Source organism: Onychostruthus taczanowskii, unplaced genomic scaffold (genome assembly GCF_017590055.1).
Source record: "Onychostruthus taczanowskii isolate IOZ18803 unplaced genomic scaffold, ASM1759005v1 scaffold155, whole genome shotgun sequence".
NCBI classification, from domain to species: domain Eukaryota; kingdom Metazoa; phylum Chordata; class Aves; order Passeriformes; family Passeridae; genus Onychostruthus; species Onychostruthus taczanowskii.
Genome location: NW_024498741.1, coordinates 793,511 through 820,251, shown reverse-complemented (window position 1 = coordinate 820,251; position 26,741 = coordinate 793,511). Strand labels below are relative to the sequence as shown.

The following is a 26,741-nucleotide window of genomic DNA, read 5'->3' as shown; positions in this document are numbered from 1 at the left end:
TTTCCTCTCCTGAGAAGCTGAGGAGCCTCAGGAGAGAAATGTAAACAATTACTATCTGCTGCTGTGGAATGCAACAGGTGCATCCATGATTGGTCCATGTGGATTGTTTTCCACTGATGACCAATCACGGCCACCTGTGCCAAGGCTGTGAGCAGGCACAGGATTTTGTTATTCTGTTCTGTTCTATTCTTGTTGTAGCCTTCTGATCTCTATGTTCTTTAGTCTAGACTTAATGTAGTATTTTAATATAATATTTAACATAATAAATCAGCCTTCTGAAATGGAGTCAAGCCTCGTGTCACCACACGCGGAGAGTCACCAACAATTGGTGACCTCCGGATGTAGTGTACTCCTTTGATTTAGATCTTTGGGATTTCATGAAATCTGTTTTTGAGTGGACAGAGGCCCAGGGTGTTAAACCCTCCGTAATGTGTACGGGGTCCCAACTTCTCTTCCGTGCTTTGAAGAAAAGGGAGGCTGCAGGGCTTGTAGCTCGGTGGCGCGGTCGCGCCCCATTTCCACCAGGTACGGCACGAGAGAAACCTCTCAAAGACGAACCGCGGGCTCCGGGAGGGCGCGGACCCGATCCAGCCTCGGCCAGCCCCGCAGGAGGCACCGGACCCCGCGCCGCCGCCCGGGCCAGCCCCGCCGGTTCCAGCAGTTTGCCGGATTCCCGAGCGCGGCAGCACCGCCTCCCGTGGATCCGCCCGTGTTGCCAGGCAACTCGATTGACTACAGCGGCGATGAACAAGAGCCTGTCCCAGAGAGGGGCCATGTCCCCGCCGCTGTCTGCCGGACTGGAGATGTTCTGGGGGTCGACTCTGCGATCGCGCGTTTGGGAGCTTTGAGCTCCCTGCCCGGGCCTGGGCCACCGTTCTGTGGGCCAGCTCTGGGGTCCCTGGTCCACCCACGAGGACCAGGGCCACCAAAGGGACCTAGAGACCCGCTGCTGCTGCTGCTACTCTTCTTTTGGGGAAAAAAAAATAAAATAAAATAAATAAAGAAAGAAAGAAAAGTGGAAAGAGCTAGCAGCTCAAAAGCATTGAAAAGCCAAAAATGTGCCTCAGCCCAAGTGGTTCAATGAAGAGCTGTGTCCAGGGCATTCCAGAATTTTTCTCTGAATTGTTTCATGACTGTCAATGGATTTTTGATAATTCTTGTTGTTTTCTTTAGCAGTTCTTTGTTTCAGAATTCTGCAAGCCTGTTTCAGGACCAAAGGGGACTTCCAGAGATGTCAAAGAGGAACATCTTCAGTCCATGGACTCTGTCCTGAAACTCAGCTGTTTGGACTTGAAACAATGAACTTTCTTTGCATGAGTTTTTTGCATTTTCTTCTATTTTAAGATTGTTTTAGTGACATGATAGAATGTGATGCTCTACAGCTGAAGAATTTCCCTGACCATTCCACATCAGCAGTTGATTGAGGTTTTGATTGGCAACAGATGAACCTCAAGAAGTGTTTGTTCTCTCTTCTGCAAGGGCCCAGCAGAAGAAATTACAAACATTCTTTTTCTATTTAATTTAATAAATTTAAAAGGGTGAAATGTAGCCATGATATTATGAAAATCCTTTGCTGGGATTTTTCCTCTCCTGAGAAGCTGAGGAGCCTCAGGAGAGAAATGTAAACAATTACTATCTGCTGCTGTGGAGTGCAACAGGTGCATCCATGATTGGTCCATGTGGATTGTTTTCCATTGATGACCAATCACAGCCACCTGTGCCAAGGCTGTGAGCAGTCACAGGATTTTGTTATGCTATGCTGTTCTATTCTTGTTGTAGCCTTCTGATCTCTCTGTTCTTTAGTATAGTCTCAATGTAGTATTTTAATATAATATTTAACATAATAAATCAGCCTTCTGAAATGGAGTCAAGCCTCGTGTCTCAACACGCGGAGAGTCAGCAACACCTCACCACCAAGACCAGATGAAGGGGAGCAATGAGACATCAGTGGGACCACCAGAAAGGTGATAATGTTTCTACCTAACCCCTGTCACTCTCTCCCTGTCCCCCCACTCCTCACACACCTTTTCTTTCTTTTCTTTCTTTTCTTTCTTTTCTTTCTTTTCTTTCTTTCTTTTTCTTTTTCTTTCCTTCCTTCCTTCTTTCCTTCTGCCACTTCCACCACTTCCTTCCTTCTGCCACTTCCTTCCACCACTTCCGCCACTTCCTTCCTTCCCTCTTCTACTATTAAATAAAATATATCAAGTTTTTGGCACCAACATCTAACCCTGTTTGGTTTTAATCACATTTTTGAACTTTCAAATTCTTTCCGTTTTATACACAGAGACTTCGGGTTTTTTTGCTCTTCTGGGTTTAAACCAGATCTTAACAGGACCCCAAAATAATGAGACGTGGGGAAAGACCTGGGAGCTTAATCATTGTCACAGCAGGAAGGAAGAAGTTATAGTCTCCTGACACAATCCAGTTCAAACTGAAAACCAGGGGAACAATGGGAGAGGAGTGAGTGCAGCCATTGACCCAGTAGTTTACTGTCTCCACTGGTGGGTTGCACTGTCTTAGTGCAACAACCAGAGGATCCAGTCAGGCAGAGGATACCAAAACCCACCAGCATGCAGATGTTGAAGCTGCCAGTATTGAATTTGGACCACTGGGGATGGATGGATCAATGAAGAGACCACCAGGAAGGATAAAATTCTGGGATGCTGGTCTAGAATCAAATTGCAAAAATTTGGTATAGTTTTGGTTGGGAGTGCACTGGAAGGTGAGGGGAGGATGAGGATGGGCAGTGTGAAGACAGCAGCAGTGGTAAAACTGAAGGAGAAAGGAGAAACCAAACAGGTGGAGAACTTCCAGCCCCATGTCAATAGGGCTGCAGAGGGCAAAGTCCACTGTTGGCAGTGGATGCCCAGCACGTGTTTCTCCTCTGAGGGGTCCCCACCAGAGGCCCCATCGCTCAGCACAAGGGGAAGAAGAGGCTGTTACCCAATGCTGAGCTCTTCCCCAGGGGCCCCCAATTCAACCAGCAGCCTGTGATGATGGAAGTCACCCATGTTTCAGTCTGGGGGGGACTCAGGGGTGAGGGAACCCTTAAATTTCAGCTGCATAAGCTGGCACTGAGCTCCCAACTCTGTGGTGAGCAATGATCCCCCCACCAAACACGGGAATCTTTGGCAATCCCTTAAAATGGTGATGGTAGGGCATCACTGCCCCAAACCCTCTTTAACTCACTTACTCCCCTGAATCCATCTTTTTTGGAGGATGTTCAAAGATTTTGTGTATACTTTCAAGTAGGGGAGGGCGCCTTGCACTTGGCTTGGCTGAAATAAACGTTAATGCCCAAAAAATGTTAATGCCCAAATAAATGTTAATGCCCAAAAAAAAGTAAACTGCAGTCTGGGCATGGGGTTTGGGGAGCCAGAGACAGGTTTTCTCAGGCTGGCAATACGAGGGGGAGTTAGGCTGTGTTTTAGGGAAACAGGAGTGGATTTCAAGGGGCTAGGGCTGGGTTTGGGGGACCTGGGGCGGGTTATGTTTGCCTGGAGATTTGGGGATTGGGTATGTATCATGGGGTGCTCAGATGGGCTTGGGAGACTAGGGGAGGTTTTGGGGGCCTTGGATGGGTTTTGGGGAATAGATCTTGGGAAGCTTGAATGGGTTTTGGGGAACAAGAGACTGTGTTTAGAGGACTAGAAATTGGTTTTGGGTGACTGTATATGGGTCATGGAGGACTTGGATGGATTTTGGAGGACCAGGGAAAGGGGTTAGGGCATTGAAAATGAGTTTTCAGGAGGCTGGGATCCATTCTGGGGGGACCAGGGATGAGTTATTGAGGTTATGGATGGATCTGGGGACAGCAGGGCTGGATTCGGGAGGGCCAGTGTTGGTTTCAGGGGGTTCCTCCACCCAGGTTGCTTCTGTTGTGACATCATGTGTTGTCATGGTGATGTTGGAACCTACAGGGTTGTGAGGCAGGGTTGGGAGAGTTAGGTGTCTCCAGTCCCCACTGGGTGCTGAGCTGGAGGATCCTGAGCCCCTGGTGAAGAGTCAAACCACCATGGTGACACTAGTGGTAGGTGCCGAGTGCTATGACATAATGGCCGTGGTGGGGAAGGGGACTTTTGGACAGGTGATCCAGGGGCAGTCCAGGAGCACTGGGGAGATGGTGGCCATCAAGATCCTGAAGAACTGTGATCATGATGGCCAAATAGTGAAGAATGAACTGAGGCTGATGCAGGCTTTGCGGGAGGCGAACACAAAGGACTCTCACATAATTCATTTCCTCGAGTCCTTCAGTGACACGGTTTGGACCTACCTGGTCTTTGAGCTGCTGCAGCAAAACCTCTTTGACTTCCAAAAGCAGAACAACTTCTCACCTCTGCCAGTCCGACACATCCGTACCATCACAGCACAGGTGCTGGTGGCATTGGTCAAGCTGAAGGAGCTCTCCATCATCCATGCTGACCTTAAGCCAGAGAACATCATGCTGGTGGACCATGCACGCTATCCATTCCACATCAAGCTTGTTGACTTTGGCTCCGCTATCCTCCTCCCTGAGGTCTGCCATGTCCAGGAGCCCTACATCCAAACCCGCTTCTACCGGGCACCAGAGATCTTGCTGGGATTGCCCTTCTGCGAGAAGGTGGACATCTGGTCTTTGGGCTGCGTGATGGCCGAGCTTCACTTGGGTTGGCCACTCTACCCTGGCAATGATGAATACGACCAGGTATGCTACATCTGCTCCACCTTGGGCCTACCCCGGGGTGAGCTGCTCTGCGCTGCCCAGAAGACACAGTCCTTCTTCCAACGTGTGCCATGTTCCACTGGTACCTGGCAGCTCAAACCACCAGGGAAGGTGATAGCAAAGCCAATGGAGAGGAGGGAGCATATCTTTTCCTCACTGGATCAGTTGGCGGTGGTGAATGTCTGTCCGATGCCTGATCCTGATCAGGAGGAGCTAGCTAAGCATTGTGATCTGTACAGGATGGTGGAGCTGGTGAAGAGGATGCTCACTTGGGACTCACATGAGCGAATCACACCCAGTGCTGCCCTTCATCATCCCTTCATCTCCATGCAGGAGGTGAAGGCCGGCTTTGAGGCCACCCAGTACTACCAGCTCAGCCAGGAAGACCTGCGGGCTTCCTGTAAGGATTCCAGCATAGCCGAGATCTTCCCAGGCAGAGAGAAAGGTGCCTTCATCCCTGTCAGCCAGGGAGGCATCCAGAAGGCCACTGTCCAGATGGATGGGCTCAGCCTAGCTGAGCCAGCTGGGGACACTGGTGACAAGTGTCAGCAGGACATCTGTCAAGCCCCCAGTCTCGTCTACTGTGGAAGCCAGCACTGTCAGCACCACTGGTGTCCCCAGATGGAGCCCACCAAGGGTCACTTGGCTGTGCCACGGTCTCCCAGCAAAATGAAACGGTATAGCCAGTGGTATGGCAGCCCAGTCAGTGGCATCATGGAACACAACCTGCCTGGAACATGCTACAGCTCATCCTGTGCCAAGGTACAGGGAGGGGGCTCCTGGGAATGGGCACTCTGGGACAAAGGGTGCTTGGGGTCCCTTCCATACTTGGGTTTCCTGGCGCTACATGTCCCTGGGTGCCTGAGGTTCCCACAAAAAAAGGAGGTAACATTCAACCCCTCCCCATGCTTTCCTCCCTGTTCCCCACCACAGAGAGCTCTGGTGATGTGGCGCAACCCCAAGGCTCCAGGGATTTGGAGAATAGGCTCCAGAGGCTGGGCTGGGATGCCCCTGCAGTACTCAGCACGCTCCTCCTACCCCAGAGCCAGTGGCACTCCCAGCATCACTGAGACCCCACAGCAACCCTTGCATACATTGCAGCAGTCCAGAGCTTGCAAGAGACCTTCTTCTTCCTCACCCTCAAGCACCCCCACCACCAAAACCCAGCGCCTTGCTGGAGGAGACCACAGTCAGGGCTGCAACAGAACATACTGTGCCAGATGCTACCGGCTATGTTTCTCACATTGACGCCCCAATAAATAATTTTGCCAAAAACTGGGCATTTCAACTGATTATTTGCCTGGGGAGTTTGGTACTGCCAAGACTTGGGGGGGGTCCCAGCTTCTCACCCAGGGCTGGCAGAGCACTTGGCAAAGGCCTGTCACTTTCACCACCGCAGCATGGGGGACCCCCATCCCCAGGCTCAACAACAGCATGAACTCCAGAAAACTTGTGTTTTCTGTTTTTCTCCTGTAGGAGGGCATCTCACACCCCAAAAAACTTACCTGTAGCTTGTTAACTGGTCAGATAGCTCAAAAAGGGCAAGTTGTCTTGTATGAATTATTTTGGTGTCATGGGGTTAACATTAGTCTGGCATCTCCCAACTGCCAACACCTTACTGTTGAAGTGAAATTTGGCAAGATAAGCTGGATTTCTGTCTGACAAACACCTCACTTCATAAACTATAAAAGCTGCTTTCACAAAGCAAAAATCTGCACATTTTTCTGGAAATGTGTGTAGTTTCTCCCCGTAACAGGGATGCCTGCTTTCCAGTTACTCCTCTGGAGGCTGAGTAAAAGAACTCTCTGTACATTATCATCATCTCGGTAGTAAGTTACATTTGACTCCTAATCAGTACTATTTCTTTTACTGGCTTTAATATAGGTACCTTGATATTGTGCACTGTTCCATATAATCTACTAGTAGTTCCTTTAATTTTATACTGCATAGTAAGTAATTCTAATTAACATCTTTCATGTTATCTCCTGTCTGTTTAATAAATAACTCATTTATAAATAGACCTAATGCACTATCCTTAGAACTTGTGGGCCAGAGTAATTTCTTGAATTTAAACTGGCAAGACTTGTTTAAAGCTTCTATTCACCCTGTGACATTCCCCAAACTGGAGTGGGAAGCCAGATTCAGCACAGCCAGACCCAGTGGTTCCTCAGTGGTCTATTCCTTGGCCTTGAATGGAGCTGCAGAGGCTCTCCTAGCACTTGGCATTGCCTGCTTACAAAAACTGCCTTTGGTGTTGGTGGCATGGTGTGGCCAGCACCAGCTCCACTCATCCTGAGCTTCAAAACCAGCACCGAGCTTGCTGGCTGCACAAAGTCCCAAGACCAGTCGGATATCCCTGCAAGGAGATTTTTGGGAAAGGACAAAACAACCCAAGAACCACCCCAAAACCACTGTCAGCAGCAGCTGGTGGTGACTCACCCAGAAGTGCTGACCCCAACCAAAATCCAGAGTAGAGGCGACACAGGCATTGAGAACACCCTCCACCAATATCCCCTCACAGCACCCTCAAATGCAGCAAGGGGCAAACCTCCCCTCACCACCTGTCTGACCCCTCCACGACACATGAGGTCCCATAAAAGAGGCCAAGACCCCCAGAACCCCCCCCCCATAGGACAGAGACTCCCCCAGCACTCCTGGAATCTCCAAATGGGGTCTGGAACCCTCCCAAGCTGGGTTCTGAGTCCCTATCCACACTTTTATTCCAGCTTCTCAGCTCCCAGTCATGCCGTTGTACTTGTGCTTGTGCTGATGGGGGTCAATTCTGGGGGTTTGTCTCCCGCAAACTTCCCTACCCTGTCACACATGTAGGGGTTGTCCTGCTCCTGCAGAATGGTATTCACCATCATCTTCATCCCCATCCTCTGCCTGGGGGAGATGGGGATTCCCACCTGTGCCTCTCTGTTCCCCTGCAAGGTGTCACTTTGTCCTTGTTCTTGCAGCAGGGATAGTCATTGTCCAGCTCATCTGCTTCAGGGTCATGGGGGAAATTGGGTGGAGAAGGCTTCGTGAGGGGGTGAGGGCCAGGGATAGATGGAGAGACAAACACCTCCCTCTCTCCATTGTGGGGCATGGATGGATGGATGATGGATGGATGGATGGATGGATGGATGGATGGATGGATGGATGGATGGATGGATGGATGAACAGCAGGATTGGCCAGCCATAGGCCATATGGACAGACACACAGCAGAGATGGCCAGGCCAGGGGAGAGATGGGAAGGATTGTCTGGACAGATGGATGGATGAATGGCCAGATGAAATAATGATTGGGCTGGATGGCCGGAGAGATGGACAGCAGGGATAGCCAGGATGAGGGATGGATGCATACCTGGATGACTAGCTGAGGTGGTGTCATGCCCCAGTCTGCCTGGAGGGTTTAGGGGAAGGTTCTTTGATTTACTTTGGGCAGTGTGTGGGAGAAACAACAAAATACTCAGGAAGTTCAAGGACAAACTTTTTTTGCAAACTTTAGAACATTAAGGTAGAATAAGGTTTTTAGCAAGTTTTAAAATGCAGCTGTTTGGGTTATTATCTATAGTAATGGGCAGAAAATCACACACTGAAAAGCCAGTGTCCAAAAAGACAGAGGAGTCCTGCAACTTTAGTTGAATAAAGGGAGAGAGTCCACTGGGGCACACACCCACTGGGTTTTCTCTCTTGAAGTTTTGGAGGGCGCAGCCTCCTTTTATTCTAAATTCCCAGCCACATGTTGCCCTCTTCCCTTCCCCACTGGCTGAGGTACTCAGAATGTACAAGCCTTCCCAAATCACCTACCACATATTCCCCCCTTAAACATAAAATTTTGGCCCAAGTTCAGAAACTCAGACTTTTGCAGACCCATTTGCCATTTCAGCAGTCAAACAGTCTGGGTTCTGTAACAAACCTGTGGCTCAAAGTTAGTAGAGACATTAAGACTCATATCAAAGACGTTAATACCCACACCCACACCCATGAAATTGTTTGTGAAGACATTAGCATTCACCTTTCCTATCAGCAATATAAAAGCATAAAAATAACATTAAAGAAAATTTATAAGGAAAAAGAAAGAGAAAGAAAGGATAAGAACAGAATGCTTATACAGTTATCACCCACAAGCAGGTCCAGCAACAAACCTGGTTGTTGCAATTTTAATTAAAGTTGGTCAAAGTGATGTTCACGGTCTTGATCTATCGGGGTGGAGGAAGCCTACAAAATGCAAAGATCAATAGGTTAATATATACCCAGGCTTAGTGGGAACACCCAGATACCTCCCTTGGAGCAGGAGTTCTACACTGTATGATGTAACACTTCAGATGGGGCACAAATGTTTTGAGTTTTAACCATAAACATTCCAGTCTCTCACAGGCGGATGGCTGGGCAGATGGAAAGAGCAGGGACGGCCAGGCCAAAGGGAAGGATGGCAAGATGGATGAGGATAGGATAGATGGGAGAGTGGACAGATGGTTGCCTGGATGGATAGACAGACAGAAGGACAAAAGGACAGATTAATGGATGGACAGATGGCTGAGTACTGATGGACATCTGTGACAATGGATGTCCCTCAGGGGTCTGTACTGGCACCAGTACTATTCAATATCCTCATCAATGAAACAGACAGTGGGATCAAGCGTACCCTCAGCCCACTGGCAAATGACACCGAGCTGAGCAGTGCAGGTGATGTGCCTAGACAGCAGGGCCATCCAGAGGGACTTGGACAGGCTCAATCAGTGGGCCAACAGGAACTTTAGGAGGTTCAACATGACCAAATGCAGGTGCTGCACATGGGTCAGGGTAACACCCAGTATCAATACAGACTGTGGAATAAAGAGATTGAGAGCAACCCCACCAAAAAGGATGTGGGATACTGGTGAGAGGCTGGACATGAGCTGGTCATGTGCACCGACAGCCCAGAAACTAACTGTCCTGGGCTGATCCCCACAGCATGGGCAGCAGGTGAGAGGGGGTTCTGCCCCTCTTCTTCACTCAGACAGGACCCCACCTGCAGTGCTGCCTCCAGCTCTGGGTTCGCCAGCACAGGAAGGATGTGGACCTGCTGTCCAGAGGCCATGGAACTGCTCTGAGGGCTGGAGAAGCTCTGTTCAGGGGACAGACTAAGAGCCAGGGTTCAGCCCAGAGAAGAGAAGGCTCTAGGGAGAACTTAGAGCCCCTTCCAGTGCCTAAAGGGGCTCCAGAAGAGCTGGAGAGGGACTTGGGAAAAGCTGGTATGACAGGTAAAGGAAGAATGGCATCACACTGTTATCTGGCAGGGTTAGATGGGACACTGGGAAGAAATTCTTCCGTGAGGGTGGTGAAGCACTGACATGGCTTGCCCATAGAAGCTGTGGAGCTGAGAATGTGTCACTTTACTCAAACGCATCCCTGAACCAGCCTTAGGACTTGATGCCAACTTGCCTCACTGGCAGCCTGGAGAGCTGCCTTCCAATCAGCTCTACCAGCAGGAGATTGCCAAGGCGTTACTGTGAGTTTCCCTCTTCTCCTTCAGAAACTATGTTCCACACCCAGAGACAAGCATGTACTGGGAGGCGCTGTGATGGTTCCCACCAGCTGTCCAAGTCAGAGAGGTAAGGTAAGGGACCACGGAGGAGATACTGACTGTCACTTCTCTTGCAGGAACTGGGTTTAACAGCAGGAGGGAGCCAGGGCAAAAGAGCTCATAAGATAAAAAAAATGCATCAAACAGCAGCAAGAGAAGAGGAAAATGTGCAGATCACCAAACTGGGATAGTGTTTTTAGGTAACATCTGCCAGCACAATTACAGTGAAAAGCACTGGGAGGTCAGGGAGTGACTGAGAAGAGTGTCCAGCAGAGAGGAGAGCTCAGGGAGAGAGGAGAAGACAGAGGACATGAAAAAAATTGAGTGGAAACTGAGGCCACTCATAGTCTGCAGGCCCTGGAGAGACACATTGTTGGTTGAGCAGATGATGCGGAAGAGTAACCTGGCTTGTATTGCAATTTTTACATAATTTGCAAGGGTGTTTTTTGATGCCATGTGTGCCTGAGAAGGTAAGGGCACAGGGCACAAAGAACTGGTTTATGCAGATGCAACACATGTAGCTAAATAATAATACCATTTATCTTAGTAATTGTATAGTAAAGTATCTTTCCCTTTCTCCGAGGCTGCTGAAGAAGTGACTTTTACACAGGTCACCAGAATGTGACTGATGCCAAGAAAGATCCCTGCACTTGGATGCTCATCTGGACTCTGCTCCTGCTCACATCCCCTACTCCCAACACCTTTTTCATTGGACTTGGTTGCTAGAGGGCACAGCAGCTCCGAGCACTGGCAGTGGAGATCAGAGAGGATGCTTTCCTCATTTTGGAGTGAGCTTCACAGCAGGATTGGGAGCTGGTGCTTTATACTTTCTGTGATATGAAATGCCTAAATGTTTGTCTTGGTTTTGTGATTTTTGGGATAGCTGAGAAATAGGACAGAAGGTATATGAACTGCAGCTTGTGTGAGACACTGCAGAATCATCTTCAAGGTGAAGTGTTGTGTTTTTTAATCAAACTCCACTGCCCAAGTCTGCCAGGAAACCAATTTCTTCACCAAAAGAAGCAGTAAAAAGAGTGGAAATCCACCTGCTTAACCAAACAGCCCTGCTGATGGGGACTGTCAGTGTCCATGCTTGTAGTTGCTTGGTTTCCCCATCTCTCTTGCAAAGACATCTCTCCCTGGATGTTGCACTTGGGAGAACATGAGCCACACACAGGGGAGCTGAGCCTCTGATCCAGGAGCCCTGGCCACACTGCTCCTGAGAATTCTTTTTCCCTGAGGTCTCTGCATGCTCTTTCAATACAGGTGTAGAAAGCATCCACCTTTCTGCATCACAGGGGAGTGTTCATAAAAGAAGTCTTGAGTTAAACAAATTTTAAAAAACCCTGTCTGTTTCTTGCATGGTCAAACTCTCTATAGAACAATCAGAAGTATCAGTTGGGACTGGGTTTGGTTTGATGGCTTTATTGTTTCAATCACAAATGTCAGGTTTAATGGTCAACATTCTTCTGAGATATCTGCAGCCTTTGATGGTCATTGGCAGGTTATGCTGGGAAGCTTGGTGACCAGTACTGAACAGGTGTGTACAGAAGCCATATGCACTTGAAATCATTGGCAAAGAGTGAGGCAACTGTTGCAATGTTGCAAATGTTGCTACTTTTTAGTCCTCCTCTTTTGAGGATGAATGAAGAAAGTTCCCTTTCTTCATTCTTACACCATCCTACCCTGAGCTTCTGCCATCAGGAGGCTCTTTCTCTCCCTATGGGAACAGCTGAGCCAGCTCCCATGGCCATGTCCCAGCTGGTGGCGAGGGTGCCCTGCATCTCCTGGGAGATGGAATGTCTGGCTGGCTTCTATTAAAGTTCTTCCCCTCCTCAGTGTGTGTGGGCTTTCTCCACCTCCTTGATTTCTTGCAGCTCCTTGCAGCTTCAGGCCTGTCATTTTCTGGCACACTTGACATGACATGCAGAAGACTGAAGCAGCACAAGGCTTTGGAAAATAGATCAGTTTTCCAGCCATGTCTGTCCCTTTCAGGCAGTGACTCATCTTTATACTCTCAGATGTCCATTTTGCCCCTTTTCACAACTGGCCCTTCTCAGAGAGCACACATCTGGCAATTTACACAAGCCCAGATTAGTGCCTAACAGTGAGGGAGAAGAAATGGCCTGTCAAACTGCAAGACAGACAGAACTCACCTGGACAAACAGACATTCTCTCCTATGAAAAAAACCAAAACCCATCAGAAAAGAACAGCAAAAGGATCAGTAACACAAGTGAGAGTATATTCTGAACATCCTTTCACACTTCTTCCTACCTGGCATAGAGAAGTAAATATGTATTTTGGCAGAGACGTCTTGAGGCATCATTCATCTTGTACTGCTGCTCATCCCTGGCCTGCAAAAAAGGTATCTTCAGATGAACTGCAGGGGTTTTTAAAGCAAAACCACAGCTGGGACACACTGAAGGACACAATTCACCAGTGCAAATCACTGAGTAGATTTTCACCCTCAGGAAACAGTAACACTCAAAAATTATCTTTAGAGTCATTAAGAAATGCCCTGAGAAAACCATGTCACCAATCACAGGCTGAAGGTGTAGAAATAGATCACCTTTGCTCACCAAAAGCAGACACTGCCATTTTGGCATTTCAGTGGCAGAAAAGTGCTCTGCGCCAGCCCAGTTCTGTACAAGCCAAGTCAGGGCTGATCTTCACACTGCAGCCTTCTCTTGCCACAAGTAAAGGGCAAGGCCCACCTGCAGCACTGATTGCACACAGACAGCTGCACTCAGCCACTGAGTGCATACATAACAATTTCCAAATCAGGATTCTCGTCCAGGAAAGGTCTCTTTCCAAGCAGAAAAGTTGCAGTGCACTTGTTTACATACCTTGCTCATCTTTCTGCCACAGAAAGCATGACTTCTGCTCAAGCACAGTCAGAACATTGAAGGATGTCCTGTAAACGACTCATAGGCAGTGTTCAGCTGATCAAACCTTGAAAGCGAGCACAGACCTAACTGTTGCAATCATGGAATTAGTAGAAAAGATCCAGAAGATTGAGACCAATTGCTCATCCACCACTGCCAAGGCCACCACTAAACTATGTCCCCAGGTGCCACATCTACACAGCTTTTAAACTCTTCCAGGGATGGGGACTCTACCACTACTCTGGACAGTCTGCGCCAGGGCTGGACGAGCCTTTCCATAGAGATTCTTACTAATGTCCAACCTGAACCTCTTGCCCTGCAACAACTTGAGGCCAGTCCCTCTTGTCCTGTCCTTTGTTCCCTGAGAGCAGAGCCTGACCCTCACACGGCTGCATCTGCCTGCCAGGGGGTTGTGGAAAGCAAGAAAGTCCTCTCGAGCCTCCTTTTCTCCAGGCTGAGTCCTCCCAGCTCCCTCAGCTGCTCCTTGTGCTCCAGACCCTTCCCCAGTTCTATTCTCTTTTCTGGACATACTCCTGCCCCGCTATGTCTTTTCTATAAAGAAGCACCAAGAACTGACCCCAGGACTAGAGGCGCCTCACCACAGGTGGGTGGTCACTGTCCTGGTTCCACTGGCCACACTGTGGCTGGTACAGCCCACGCGCCATTGGCCTCCTTGCCCGTCTGGGCACAACTGGGCTTATGTTCAGCCGGCGTGTGCCCAGTGGGGCAAGGAGATGAACGGGCAGGTCTTCCCAGCCGAGCAGCGCTCTACTCTGGGGAGTCCGAGCTGCCCCAGCAGGATGGAGCCCCGGACGCCACCCGGATACCACAGATACGGTCTGGACACACCACACACATCCCGGACAACCTTACCCCCACCGCCCGCCCGGCCCTCTCTCGCCTTTCGTCGCCGTTTCCACTTCCGCCGCCATTTCCGCTTCCGGCAGTGGTAGTCGCGATGTCGGCGCTGGCAGCGAATCCCAACAACCCCGTGGTTTTCTTCGATGTAACCATCGGCGGGCAGGTGGGGGTGCTCCAGGACGGGGAGCGGCGGCGCCCGGGGAGGGACTGCGGGGATAACTGGAGATGTCGGAGTGTTTTGGGGATGAGAGAGCACGAGCGCTGCCGGGGGTTCAACGTGGGGCTTGCAGGGCCGCAGCAGGAAGCGCTGGGAGGGGCGGTGAAGGAGGCGGATGGCGGGTCTGTCGGGTCACTGGGCCCGTCGGGAAGGGCTCGCAGGGCAAAGGAGGAGGACTACGTCAGGAGGGGCCGGAAGGGATGGGGGTGAATGAGGTGGCCGGTTTGGGGGAGTGCCGAGGGTCGGGCGGCAGGCGTCTGTGTGTGAGGGTCCTGGAAGACTCACCTGGCCCCCGTCTCCTCAGGAGGTCGGCCGCATGAAGATCGAGCTGTTCGCAGATGTTGTACCCAAAACAGCAGAGAACTTCAGGTAATGAGCGGCTACCGTTCCTGCAGCTCGCCTGGACTGGAACTGCAAAGGCTTTCTGGTGCAAGAATGGCAAACTGATTAGCTGACACCCACCCCAAACTGCTTCACCTACTTTGTGTCTCTGTTCTCAGAGGTGCTGTGTGGCATCCTGGTCTCTCAGGGGACCCTGTCTGGCTGGAAGGGCTCCTCCTCTGCTTCCTCTGTGAAGCCTCCTGATTTGCTCCATGCATTTAGAGCAGGCAGTGCCTTGTGCCATGGTGGAGGTCTCCTGGCCACCCATTTCTCCTGCCATCAACTGAGGGATTCACCATGTGAAATCCCACTTCCATTGGAGGGATGGACATACCCTGATCTCTGTCAAACACAGTGCCTGCCCTACATTCACAGTCTCTTACAACCTTGGTGTCAGCTCTCTGACCTCCTCGCTACAAAGAGCACTGAGTATGTTTTGAAATGGCAGGGGGAAGGAATTACCATTTCCTGTTCCTGTTTTTCTGGGAACATCTCTGACACAATAAGGAAAATCCTGTGCACTAGTTGGTGCAGCCCTCAGAGTTCACATGCACCTAACACTCTGCTCTCTTTTTGTTTGCCAGGCAGTTTTGTACAGGTGAATTCAGGTAAGTGGATTATAATGTCCTTTAAGTGTCCCACTGGAGAAACAGGGCTGCCTGAGGTAGAAAGGGTTTGTCTTGAACTTTTTCACGTTGTACAAAATGGAAGAGAAATCTGCTCTGAGGAAATTGTGAGGGGCTTGGAGACTCACAGAGATAGCAGATTTCTCTTTCTTATACGACTTTGTGTGCCCAGGTGGCTCTAAAAACCCCTATCTGCAAAGCCCACCTGCTCATGCTGCATATTACAGTGGGATCCTGTGAAGGTGATGGTGGGGATGTTACAGAGAACAGAGTCATTTCATGTGCAGAGCCCACTCGAGGCTTTTTTATGCCTCCAACAGCAGCAGCTGAGAGGCTGTGTCATTTGGTTGTATTTCAAGGCAGCTGCTAATGTATATGGCAACCCTTTGGGACTCTGAATTGCTGGGACGATTTTCTGTTGGGATATCCAGTAGGTTGCAATAATTCTCCTTTTCACTTCCCTACAGGAAAGATGGTGTCCCTATAGGTTATAAAGGAAGCACTTTCCACAGGTAAATCATCTACTGTTGTTTTGACACTAAATAGCAGCCTGAGCCATATGGGGTTTTGTGACCTGCCTTGAGCTGTTAGTGGTGTTGCAGACATTTGCAGATCATGGCTAATGTAATTCTATGGCTTTGGGGGACCTGGGGATGCTGTCCTCCCCACTGGGAGGAATCCTCTGTTTCTGGTGTGCCACATCAGATACTGCATGTATGATGTAATCACTATCCCTGTTCAAAAGCAATGAGTCCTAAAGGACTTCATATCAACCATTAATTAATATATGTTGTCAATTTTAGGCTGCAGCATTCACAGACTATTAGCTTCTGTTGCACAGCAAGGCAGAACCGCTTTTCATCTTACACTGAGCTTCTTGAGGCTTTTGGCCACTGAGAACTAAGTGTTGGTTTACTTCTTTAGGGTAATAAAGGATTTCATGATCCAAGGAGGTGACTTCGTAAATGTATGTACTCCTGTACTCTTTTTGTCCTTTTCCTCTATGGTATAACATGCTACTGTTTCCAAGGGTCTGTGCTGATTTGTGGGCTCTCTTTCTTTTTTGAGGTATCCAGTAGTAACTGGAGGTATCCTCATAGCATTGCTGCCATCCTACTGCAATGGACATTAAACCGCCTGAAAACAAATATGGAGTCTTGGGTGAACACACATTTTTCCCAAAATATTTTCTCTCTGCAATAGCCTGCCAAAACCCTGGAAGCTTTCAAAACTTGAAAAATTTTGTTTGCCCTGTTTTTCTTCCCCCTTCTGTTGTCCTCCTCCAGACAAAAACCTCTGTGAATTTCAATTCACATTGTAGATAGACCCTAAGTACAGAACCCAGTGCATAATATAAGACGTCATTTAAATCAAAACTAACCTTTTGTTACTAAATTTTCTCAAAATAGAGAAGTCTTTGCGCTCACAATGGTGGTCGTGCTCTGACATGGGGATAAGCAGAATATATGAGTGAGGCTGAAGGGCCACAGGATCTCTTCGCTGTTCTAGGATTCAGTAAAATTATTTTATTTTTGGAAGTGTTTCAAAATATGAGGGAAGCAATAAAGATTTTTTTTTAATATAAAACATGGTTGTATGAAAGTTTCTGAGAGAAATGACCACACAGCAAGCAGTCCAGCAACACCAGACTCTGTGGTAGTTGCTAATTGTGACACTGCTCAGATGTCCCAGTGCATGTATTACTTCCACTGCATCTCAACGAGCTTTACACATTGCTCCAGTATTTGAAATTTATATGTTATATTTATCACAGAGCCACCTGGGGAGCAAGCACAGTCACACTGACCCCTGAGACAGGGTGCAAGTTTCTTTCTCAAAGCCAAAAGTTTAAGCAAACTACAGAGAGAAGGACGGAAACAAACAAGGGCTGTGCAAGTAGAGCAAAAGGACTTAGTAGAAAGTACAACGTAAACAGAAAATCTTTATATTAGAAATTGTCCTTGTAGAACAGAGAGATTGCTTTCCTATTTCTGATAAAGTCACAGAAAATAAGGTGAAATACATAAAACCACTATAAGCCAACTTTTGCCATGCAACCACTTCTGCTTTCTGTGTCACGCCATCCCATACTTCTGTATCTCCTCCCTTTTCCCTTCCAAGTCCTGATGGGTCTGTACCAAGCAATCTGTTGCCTCCACTTCACTCTAGGAGGCTTGGACTTAAACTTACCATCTGCATGGGCTTCTACCAACGTAAGAATGGTGAACGGTGAACTACGTGTTAGAAACCGGTTGCTGTTCTTGCGCAGAAATGAAACACTGTATGTGTTCCCTGCTGGTGTATGTAAATGGCAATACATAATCCATTTTGCCCTTTCCTCTTGTTTGGAGATTTTAAATTAATTTTTAAATTGAATTGTTCTGTAGCAGTTGCTACAGAACACATGCTGTCGCTGACTGGGTACCTCTGTCATGCAGGGAGATGGCACTGGAGTAGCCAGTATATATAGAGGTCCTTTTGCAGATGAAAATTTCAAGCTGAAACACTCTGCTCCTGGCCTGCTTTCTATGGTGAGTATAAAATAATGACATTACAGACTAAAAAGCTTTTGGAACTTTCTCTGTGCCCTTTTCCTAAGTGTATATAGTATTTGCTTGGCAACAGAATCTCTGCCATTGGGTACAAGGTCTGCTTTGTAGCTACTAGTCAAGCAGCTACTTTTGGGTTAATATGTTGAGTAACACAATAGTCCTGATTCTGCAGCATCCTTTCTTTGATGCCTGTTGGAGTGCTGGGGCAGGCTTAGCTTGATTGCTTTCAGAAGAGCTTAATTCTTAGAGTTTTCATACAGTGGTGAGTTGGTGGTGTTTTCTTCTTTCCTGATACTGTTATCAAACACTGACCTTGGCAAGGATGAAACAGAGAGATTTGGGAGTTCCAAAGCCACAGCAGTGTTACCATGGTATCTTTTAAAACAGACCTTCCTATTCAACATAGTAGGAGAAACTGCAACCGTTGCACATTGTCTGGTAGGAACAATACCCTGACTTTTGGAATAGAAAGCAAATGGAGCCAGTGCTTCAGTGTTCCTATCCGCAACTACTTCTTCCCCAGCTCTTTCAGCTGCTCTGCCCTTAAAACCACTTGCTTAGGACATTTAATAATTTCGGTTAGTTATTCATCCATGTTGAAAACATGACCCGAAAAGAGGTGTCATGGCACAGCTAAGCAGCTAGTGTACTGTGGTGTGAGAGAAGGGATTCACTCCAGTATTGCCAGCTTTGTGTTAAAGTGGCATGGCTCTGAAGTCATTACACTGGGTCAAACCTTGGATCCCAGAAACCATAGATCCCAACTGGATCATTTTGAAGCTGGCTAGCATTAACTAGAAAGCCAAAATGATCCTGTCCTTTGCAGTCCTGCAGCTGCAAAACTTGACCAGTTCACTCATCAGGACAGAAACTTGCTTTAGTAGCTCCTGGTTGTCAATATCACAAGTGGCATTCAGTGTTGCAGAGATGTTTTCTTAAGAGAGTGCAAATGCTCTGGGTTTTGTACTTGGGTGTGAATAAAATTTCACATCTTCATCCCATTGTTCCTGTGAGTTCTGTGTGCCAATACAGTTGTTACTTTTCTCATCATGATAGTTGAATTTTTTAAATTTTTATTCTGAGGAAACCTCCCAAAAACCAGAAATCAGCTGGGTTTTTTTCTTGCCCTGCTTTCTGGTGTTCAGTTTTCCTCGGGGTAATGCTGCAGCCAATAAATACTTCTCACCAAAACATTCAGCCTTTTTTTTCAGGAGTGTGCTCTAAAGCCTGGACTTCGGCAGAGTCTTGTATTGAACACGCCTTTGTAGAAATATAATAAATAGTTGGTGACGTGACTCTTGCACATTCTAGTGTGACCAGAGGTGGTGACATGCTACATCCCAGCACAGTGTGCTCTCCTGCAGATATGTATTTTCTTTCCTTTGGTTTGTCTAGCAATAAGCTAAAAATAATAGATACTTGAGCAACACCTCTTCTTTACGTGTCTGCCTTCGGTTTTGGTCAGTCTGAAATAGTATACTTGTTGTATTTTGCTATTCTCAAACCCCAGGCAAACAGTGGTCCGAGTACCAACGGCTGCCAGTTCTTCATCACGTGCTCCAAGTGTGACTGGTTGGATGGGAAACATGTTGTGTTCGGTGAGTACCTGCAGTAAAAGTCCTGGAGTGGCAGCTCACAGGCATCCCTGCAGGGAAGCTGTTAAAATAAATAGTGAGAATCAGAATCTTCTTTACTGGGAGGAGCCCAGAGGGATCATCAAGACCAACTCCTGACCCTGCACAGGTCACCCCAAAAATCCCACTCTACCTGAGAACACTGTCAAAATTCTCCTGGAGCTCTGGCAGCCTTGGGGCTGTGATCATTCCCTGGGGTGCCTGTTCAGTGCCCAACCACCTCTGGGAATGGACTGCTCATTCTTCCTTCCTCGCTTGTGCTATCTGAGGGATTTGTACAACCTAATACTGTGATGGATCACTGTTGGATCACTGTTGAAATGAATTGTTTTTTCACAGGTTAGCTTTAATCCAGATCAGTGTTCAGTGTACTGTATTTGTACACAAATCCTTGTGCCAGTGCAGAGGGCACAGATGAGTGGAAGGATCCTTTCTTCTCCACTATTAGAGAGGGCTGAGCTTTCACCAGAGTTTTGGACAGTAATTCTGTGAAACCATATCTGCTAACTTGTATTTACTGCTGGTTGAACTGTAGGAGTTCCAGGCCAGTCTTAAGCTGGTGGTCTCAACGCCCAAATTTCTACATACACTACCCCTGTGATGGGAAGAGGCACTTAATCTGTGCTGAATGTGGCAAATGTTTGAAGAGGGATTGTTTCCTTTATGAGTTTAGTGATCAATAACAAACCCTGAAGTGCCCAATAGCTACACACTGCCCAGGGCTTTTCAGGAAGGACAGAAGTGCATATACCTGTGATGGGTGGGGGGTAACAAAGGTAAAAACCAGCCATATTGAAGTGGATAAATTTTCTCATTCTAGGTAAAATTGTCGATGGGCTGTTGGTCATGAGAAAAATTGAAGTAAGTTTGAATATGGCTACTTCCTTGTGAATGTCTGCATTGGAAAGTTACATACATGATTAAGTAGAGTTGTCCTGCTGTCTGTTTACAGGATGCCAGTGAATACCAGTGTTGACAACTGGCATTATTGGTTGTCATCATTATAATGTAGCAGGAAATCTGTTGAAGCACAGGCTGTCATATGAGTTGGCTTTGGAAATGCTAGGATCTTGTGACTGTGATAGTCTTTGAGCAGGGATTGCGCTCTTGGCTTTATTTGCTTTGCATTTGTTCAGAAGCTGAATTAAAAAGTTGTTCCATCAGCAGCTCAGACAAGAGCGTAAAGCATCTCACTTCTTTGGATTATTCAGTGGATGCAAAATCATCAGTTCTGCTGAACTACGATCAGCATGTTTAATAAGAAAAAATTAAACTAATCTCCTGATGGGCTTCCAGGAGCTGAAGATAAATACAGTCCAGGTGATGATTGCTGCCAACATCAGGCCTGGGTGTCATGGCAGGATAATGAGTAGATTTAATAAATAGCAGCAAGTTCTCTGAGACAGCCAGCACTGACTCCATGATACATGTGGGATAATGTGCATAAGGGTCTCTAATCTAGAAAGCAGGGCAAAACACAGAGCTGTTGGGTTTTGAGAAAATGTCACATGGAAAGAGTAGTACCGCATGGTATAATCTGCTGGAGCATTATGGTGAGCCTGCTTTGGGTACCAGTACAGTGAGCCCAAAGTAAAGAAATAGAGATTCAGAGAACAGCTGAGTCCAGCACATCAGGAGGCTCAGAATGAGGGTTTCTTTGCCACTGTCTCCTTCCTTTCTGTGTGAGCACAGGTTTGTTTTGCTTGTGGCAGCTGCTTTTAGTATCAAAGCCAGAGCAGCCTCAAGTATCTCCATGAGGAGCTCTCCAGTTTTTACTCTGTTCCTTCCCTCCAATGCAAAGGACCAGCCTCTGGTCTGTGTCCCAAACCTCTGCTTACAAAGGGAATTCACCAGCTTATGGTTGGGCCTGTTGCCAAATGTGTAATGGTGCTTTTCTGCTCCTCGGAGCTGTGTCTGGAATTCCCTGTTCCTCATGTTACAGAGATCTCTTAGCCAATCTTCCGGTATCTGTCACTGCCTGGGTTTGCTGTGCTTTTATAAGTTTTAGTGTTCTGTATTTGTTTGTCCCCAGAATGTGCCAACAGGTCCTAATAACAAACCCAAGTTGCCAGTTGTGATCTCTCAGTGTGGGGAAATGTGAAGCAATGTAAAAGCAATGTGGTAAGTCTCAATCTTCACAGGCACAGTGCCATGAACTCTGGGCTGCTCTGCTTCTTATTTTTCTTTTGATTTATTTTCACGTTTCTTTGAACCTGCTGAGAGCTGTGTCAGCTCGTTGAAACACCAGAAAGTGCTTCTCTAACAGCATTTGTTTTTTGTCAGCTGAAGTCCCAGAACTGGCTTCCCTCCAAGCTGCACAAACACCAGAGGCAGCACAGCAGGGATAAGATTTTGCAGCTGTAGTCGAGGAGAAGATGGGTTTATGGGAGCTTTTTCTTGGATTGGGTTAGGCTGCCTTGAAGCCTCGATTGTAGGAAGTGGATGAAAGGGAATTACAGCAGTAATCCCTCTGGCAATACCCAGGCAGTCTAGCTGGTGTGAAGCCTCACTGTGACCTGCAGATTGGAGAACTTTCCAACATCTACAAAAAGCAGACTATCCATGGGTGGGACAGGCAGGGATCAAGAAAAGGAGAAGAGAAAGGGAGAACTTGAGCCTCCTTGCTCAGTATAGCTGTAGGACCAACATAATGAAGGACCAAGGAATTACCATTTTGCATAGTCTTACCTTGACTTGAAAAAAGTACCACTGTCTTTATCTGAAAAGAGATGTTTCCACTATTTACTGTTATTCAGGCTTCATTTTGGTTAAACCAATAGTCTCAGGCTAACATACAGTACGTATTCTGTTTCCATTTGTCTGCTCAATTTACTGTAAAAACTACAGGTATTTAAACAAATCTGTCTAGATTTCAGTGTGTTGAGTTGCACCTTGTCAAAATCTGCTGTATTAACCATTTGGTTGCTGATTTTTTCCAAATTTCAGGAGGCAGTTTGGACAAAAGCACATACTCACAATTTTTGACCTTCCATTAAATGATATCCAGAGAAAACTGGAATTGCCCACAATGTTCCTTCTTTTGTAATAAAGTCTTAGAGACCTGCAGCACTTCAGACTCTTGGGAGCTCCTGCTGTTTGATGAAGTGACAACAGGGAGTGTAATCATTCTTCCATTCCCCTGGTACTTCTGGTGGCATTTACAGGCTTTTGGAAAAAGCCTGCTAGCAAGGCTGTCCCTTTTCTTGCAGAGCTGTGCTGACGGGTCGGGTGCCCTTTAGGGTTGTACTCGGTCCCAGACTTTATTATCATTTTAGTTTGGAGTACTGGATCTCTGGCCAGTGCCCAGCTTGAGCCTGGAAGCTTTTCATTCATAAGTGCAAGGCTGGTGCCACCTTACTTATTTCCCAGACAGGTCTTAGGAACAGTCTTGCTGCACTCTCATGTCTCTCATCTGACTGGGGACGAGAACAGCTTTTGCTTTGCCTGATGTCAGACAGCCACATCAGCTACTTGTCAAGATCCTTGAAAATCAGCTGGGAGAAACAGACACTGTTGCTTTAACTTCAGAAGTAGATGCAGTTGCCTGGCAGGCAGACTCAGGAGGACTCCTGAGTTCTCTGGATGATGAAAGCTGGTGTGTGTAGCAACTGCCATGCACTTAAAATCGCTGTGTGGCCAACAGTGTCACTGCACAGGCTGGCTGTTGTAGGATCTGTTGGCAATGGCTGTTCAGCATTTAGACTTACCTGTTTCTTCTTCCTTTCAGTGTTCCTTTACTGGTGATTAGACCTGTGCTGGCTCTATGCAATTCGAATTCCAGCCAGCTCACCTACTGCCCCAGACTTCTGCACAGGCCAGATCCATCCTCTTGAGGTTCTCCTGAAATTATTTAATAATGGGCATCTTTTTTTTTCTTTTCTTTTTTTTTTTTTTTACATTTTGAAATGTAAATAAAGAATTTTTTAAACATGTGCAGTACACATCAATTAACATTAGTGGGAATGGATTCTTCTCTAGGCGAGAAGGGCTGTAACATCTTCAGCAGCATGCATTATCCCTTGCTGGTTCAGTCAGGAACATTTACTGCATGATATTGAGAGAAAGAAGGGGTGAAAGGAGCTTGGCAGAGCTGTGCTGCACCAGCTCTTTCACTCAGCAGGTAACTACAGCTGCCTGGCTGGCAGAAAGGTTCTTGGTGTCTTGGGAATCTCCAGAACCTTTGTGTGTACAGCCTTCCTGAGGCATGAGGAATTGGTATAGCACAGATTCAATCACCATGAGTGCTGCACTCTGAGGAGAGTTCTCATGTAAACAGGTGTCTTTCAGCCTTCTCCTGGCACATGGTAGCACCAGACCATTGAGCTCTTATGTGCCACATGTGTTGGAGGAGGGATTCACCTGGGTACTGACAAGGGTGTTGGAGCAGGCTTGTCATATGGGAAAAACAGAATGGTGATGCTATAGGAATGAAACTGGGGCTGCTTCTCCTGTGTAGTGAGGAGAGTGCAGCTGAGGCTGCCTTCTCCCCAAACAGGGCTGAGAGCTCACCCTCCTGGCAGGGAACAAGCTCGCACCCTGCACAGGCCTGGGTTCCAGCAGGAGCTTCTCATCCAGCTGTTTAAACGTAAAGCACTTGATGAAAGTTAGGACTGAGTCTGTTCTGTCATATGCAGGTGCTTCATCCCATGCAGAGAGATCCCATCCGTGCCTGGGCACCGGGTGTCGGGTGCACTCTCTGCCTGAGCTTGGCCTTGCCCAGCACTGACATGCCTGGAGAAAGCTCCCACAGGTTTGGCTGTGCACTTCTCTCTCATGGCTCTGAAATCCTGGCAGCAGGCTCTGGCTGTCAGGATTCCTATGTCCTCATTCCTAGGATTGCACAGCAGCTGAGAACATTCACTTCTCTCCAGCCTGAGGCATGTCACTTTGTACCTGCAGTACATCAGGTGATAAGCACAGACACCCCAGTCCTTTCTTCCCCAGCCCCACACATGCTTTGCAGAGGGCTCTCCTGTGAGAGGCTAGCTCAGGTGCCTCAGGAGCTATGCCTGGCAGTGCTGTGCTGAGGTTTGTACTTCTGGCTGCTGGTACCCAAATTCATCATATTTTCACCAGAGAAACCAGTTTATTTCTGGTCCAGGCTTAGCAGCACTTTTTCAGTCTGATGTATTTATACCATTGCCATCAGCTGGCCTCACTTCCTGCATACAGGGGTCACAGAGCTTCCCCAGATAAATTAAGAGTGGCAAATCCATTACTACCTCTTTGTTGTCACAGTGGCTAATTACATCCCATTATATTTCCCTTCATCATGGAGTGTGCAGGATTCCAGCTTTCCAACTTCTGTGCCATGTTCCTTACCTGCTGACTCAAAGTCTTCTCAAAAACCACATTTTTTGTTTGAATTCCCCCATGATGATGTCACCTTTGTGTTGCCTGTAGCAAATCCTGGAATGTCCTGTAGAGGAGATGATGCACCTCCTCTCAGTTCCAGCATCTTCCTCCAACTGTGAATGCTGCAGCTGAAGATGGCGTTTCTGGTGGCCTGTGCATTTCCCTGAGGGTCTGAGTTGCCTCTGGATTCCACAGTGTTACCCCCCAAAGACCCTGTTGGGACCCACAGTTTAGGCTGCAGGTGCATGGCCCTGACATCCCCACAGATTTCCTCCCTGGAGTTTTCTCTGTCATGGGTCGCTGCCTGGTGTATTCCCTAATTCCAGTTCTATAGTAAGATTATCTTTCAGGTGACTCACTGTAGTGGTTTTGGTCTGTTAATTTAAGATTTCTTAAATGTTGAGATTTTTTTAATTAACGTGTTGATGAGTGTGATGGGTTTTAGTGTTGGCTAATTATTTATGTATTTATTTCTTGTTGTGAGATAGGAAGATAGATTTACAAGAAAGGTAAAGTAGGCTTAAAATTTTAAAAGGCTATAAGGAAAATTTTATTAACAGTAATTAAAAGAAAATAGTAAGAAAACAAACTTTAGAATATTTTTCTTTCTTTTATAACTTTTTTTTACTGATAATGTAAAGAAATAAAATTTAAGAATTTTTAGTTAGTTAATTACTTTTTAAATAGGTTGTTTTTTGGGTTTTTTTCTCATACAAAACTATGTCAGTCACTAAGCAGCATCATTTTTGACATCATTCTAGCTTCTTTATCCAAGTCATCATCCTGGTGCAGATCCTTGTGGGATTGTGTTATTGTTTTCAAGCCCTTCCCTTCATTTACTGATTGGAAGATCAGGTAGAAGAGTTCCCAAGAGAGCAGGATGAGACCAGTGTTCCTAATGGGTTGATGTGGTGGGTTGAGCTTGGTCTCATTGGAGTCCCTCACCTGGCCAGCGTGGAATGTGGGGAACTGGGATGGCGTACTGAACAGTTATTTGTGTGCAATGCTGAAAGGGCTGATCCCAAGGAGATACATGCTGATTGCAAAAATGGTGGAGTGGTGTCATCTCCCAGAGAAGTTCTGGGTGGTTGCTGATGACTTTTTCTTCCTCCCATGTTAGACAAATGACATAGCCAAATCAGGACCAGGAATCTGTCGCCACCAAACACATTCTTCAACTGCCTAAGGAAAATTTAATTGTTGGACAAGGACAGGGTTTTCCTCTGGACCTTCCCTCTGGGTAATCCAGCAAGAGATGTCGGGTATCTCCAGGCAGCTGTAAGGTGAATACATAGGGGTAAGGAGGCAAAGAGGAGCTGAGAGGTGGTGGTTGGAGAAAAGCTCCAACAGGGTAAAGGACCCTGCAGTAATGCTTTCCCGACAGCCTGGGTGGGTAGAAGGGCTCAGGGTGAGGATGCTTAGGGAAAAGCTGATTCCCTGCGGGTCAACTCCGTGCTGTAATTGCACGTCCGTGCGTGGACTGGGGAGCTCTGACACGGCTCCAAATCCGTCATTTTTCGCTGGAATGTAACGTTCCCAGGCCCTTTCTGGCAATCACTAACGGGAGTGGGCGCCCCCGGAGCGCCAGGAGCGGAGCCGCCCGCAGGCTCGCTCTGCCCTGGATCTTTCCAGCCAGCGGAAGCGGGGTCGGGGGCGGCATAGGACAGAAGCCGCCGCCACATGGTCGCGCGCACTTCCCCGATCGTGCCCGTTGGGGGCGGGAGCGGCGGCCGGAACGGCCAATGAGGGGCGGGGGCGGGGACACCGGGTCGGCCGGTAAGAAAAGCTAGCTTGGCAGCCACGGGCGAAGCAACCAATGGGCGCGCGCTTTTGAGGAAAGGCAGGTGTCGCCGCCAATAGGTTTTCGGCGGGGGGTGGTGGTAGGTTGGGGAAAGGCCAATGGGGTCGCTCTCCGTTTAACGGGCGGGCCGGGTGGCGAATTGCGGCGCGTGCGGGCGGGGCGCGCGGGGTGG

General features: G+C 47.7%; 2 protein-coding genes and 1 long non-coding RNA gene across 6 annotated transcripts; 2 read left to right on the top strand and 1 right to left on the bottom strand.

Moving 5' to 3' along the window:
- Positions 1-4,015: 4,015 nt before the first annotated feature.
- On the top strand, positions 4,016-5,772 carry HIPK4 (homeodomain interacting protein kinase 4). Its single transcript, XM_041399134.1, has 2 exons — positions 4,016-5,464; positions 5,746-5,772. Exons 1-2 carry the CDS (start codon positions 4,016-4,018, stop codon positions 5,770-5,772), a joined length of 1,476 nt encoding a protein of 491 aa, XP_041255068.1.
- Positions 5,773-8,802: 3,030 nt separating this feature from the next.
- LOC121333071 lies at positions 8,803-15,179 on the bottom strand. 2 transcript variants are annotated; one of them, XR_005952238.1, is made up of 5 exons: positions 14,506-15,179; positions 14,016-14,210; positions 13,104-13,209; positions 12,532-12,611; positions 8,803-8,908 (listed from the first exon to the last, which is right to left on the bottom strand). It is a non-coding gene; the product is annotated as an uncharacterized LOC121333071 (long non-coding RNA). The 2 variants fall into 2 exon arrangements; XR_005952239.1 differs by lacking the exon at positions 14,506-15,179 and having other exon boundaries at positions 13,104-13,232; positions 14,016-14,052.
- PPIH (peptidylprolyl isomerase H) lies at positions 14,095-23,432 on the top strand. 3 transcript variants are annotated; one of them, XM_041399117.1, is made up of 10 exons: positions 14,095-14,166; positions 14,525-14,589; positions 15,186-15,209; positions 15,695-15,739; positions 16,152-16,194; positions 17,666-17,758; positions 19,290-19,377; positions 20,234-20,274; positions 21,446-21,534; positions 22,360-23,432. In XM_041399117.1, the coding sequence occupies exons 1-9, from the start codon at positions 14,101-14,103 to the stop codon at positions 21,512-21,514; spliced, it is 534 nt and encodes a 177-aa protein (XP_041255051.1). In that variant the 5' UTR covers positions 14,095-14,100; the 3' UTR covers positions 21,515-21,534; positions 22,360-23,432. The 3 variants fall into 3 exon arrangements, with proteins under 3 accessions (XP_041255051.1, XP_041255050.1, XP_041255052.1); XM_041399116.1 differs by having other exon boundaries at positions 23,141-23,360; XM_041399118.1 differs by lacking the exon at positions 21,446-21,534 and having other exon boundaries at positions 23,141-23,364.
- The last annotated feature ends 3,309 nt before the right edge of the window (positions 23,433-26,741 follow it).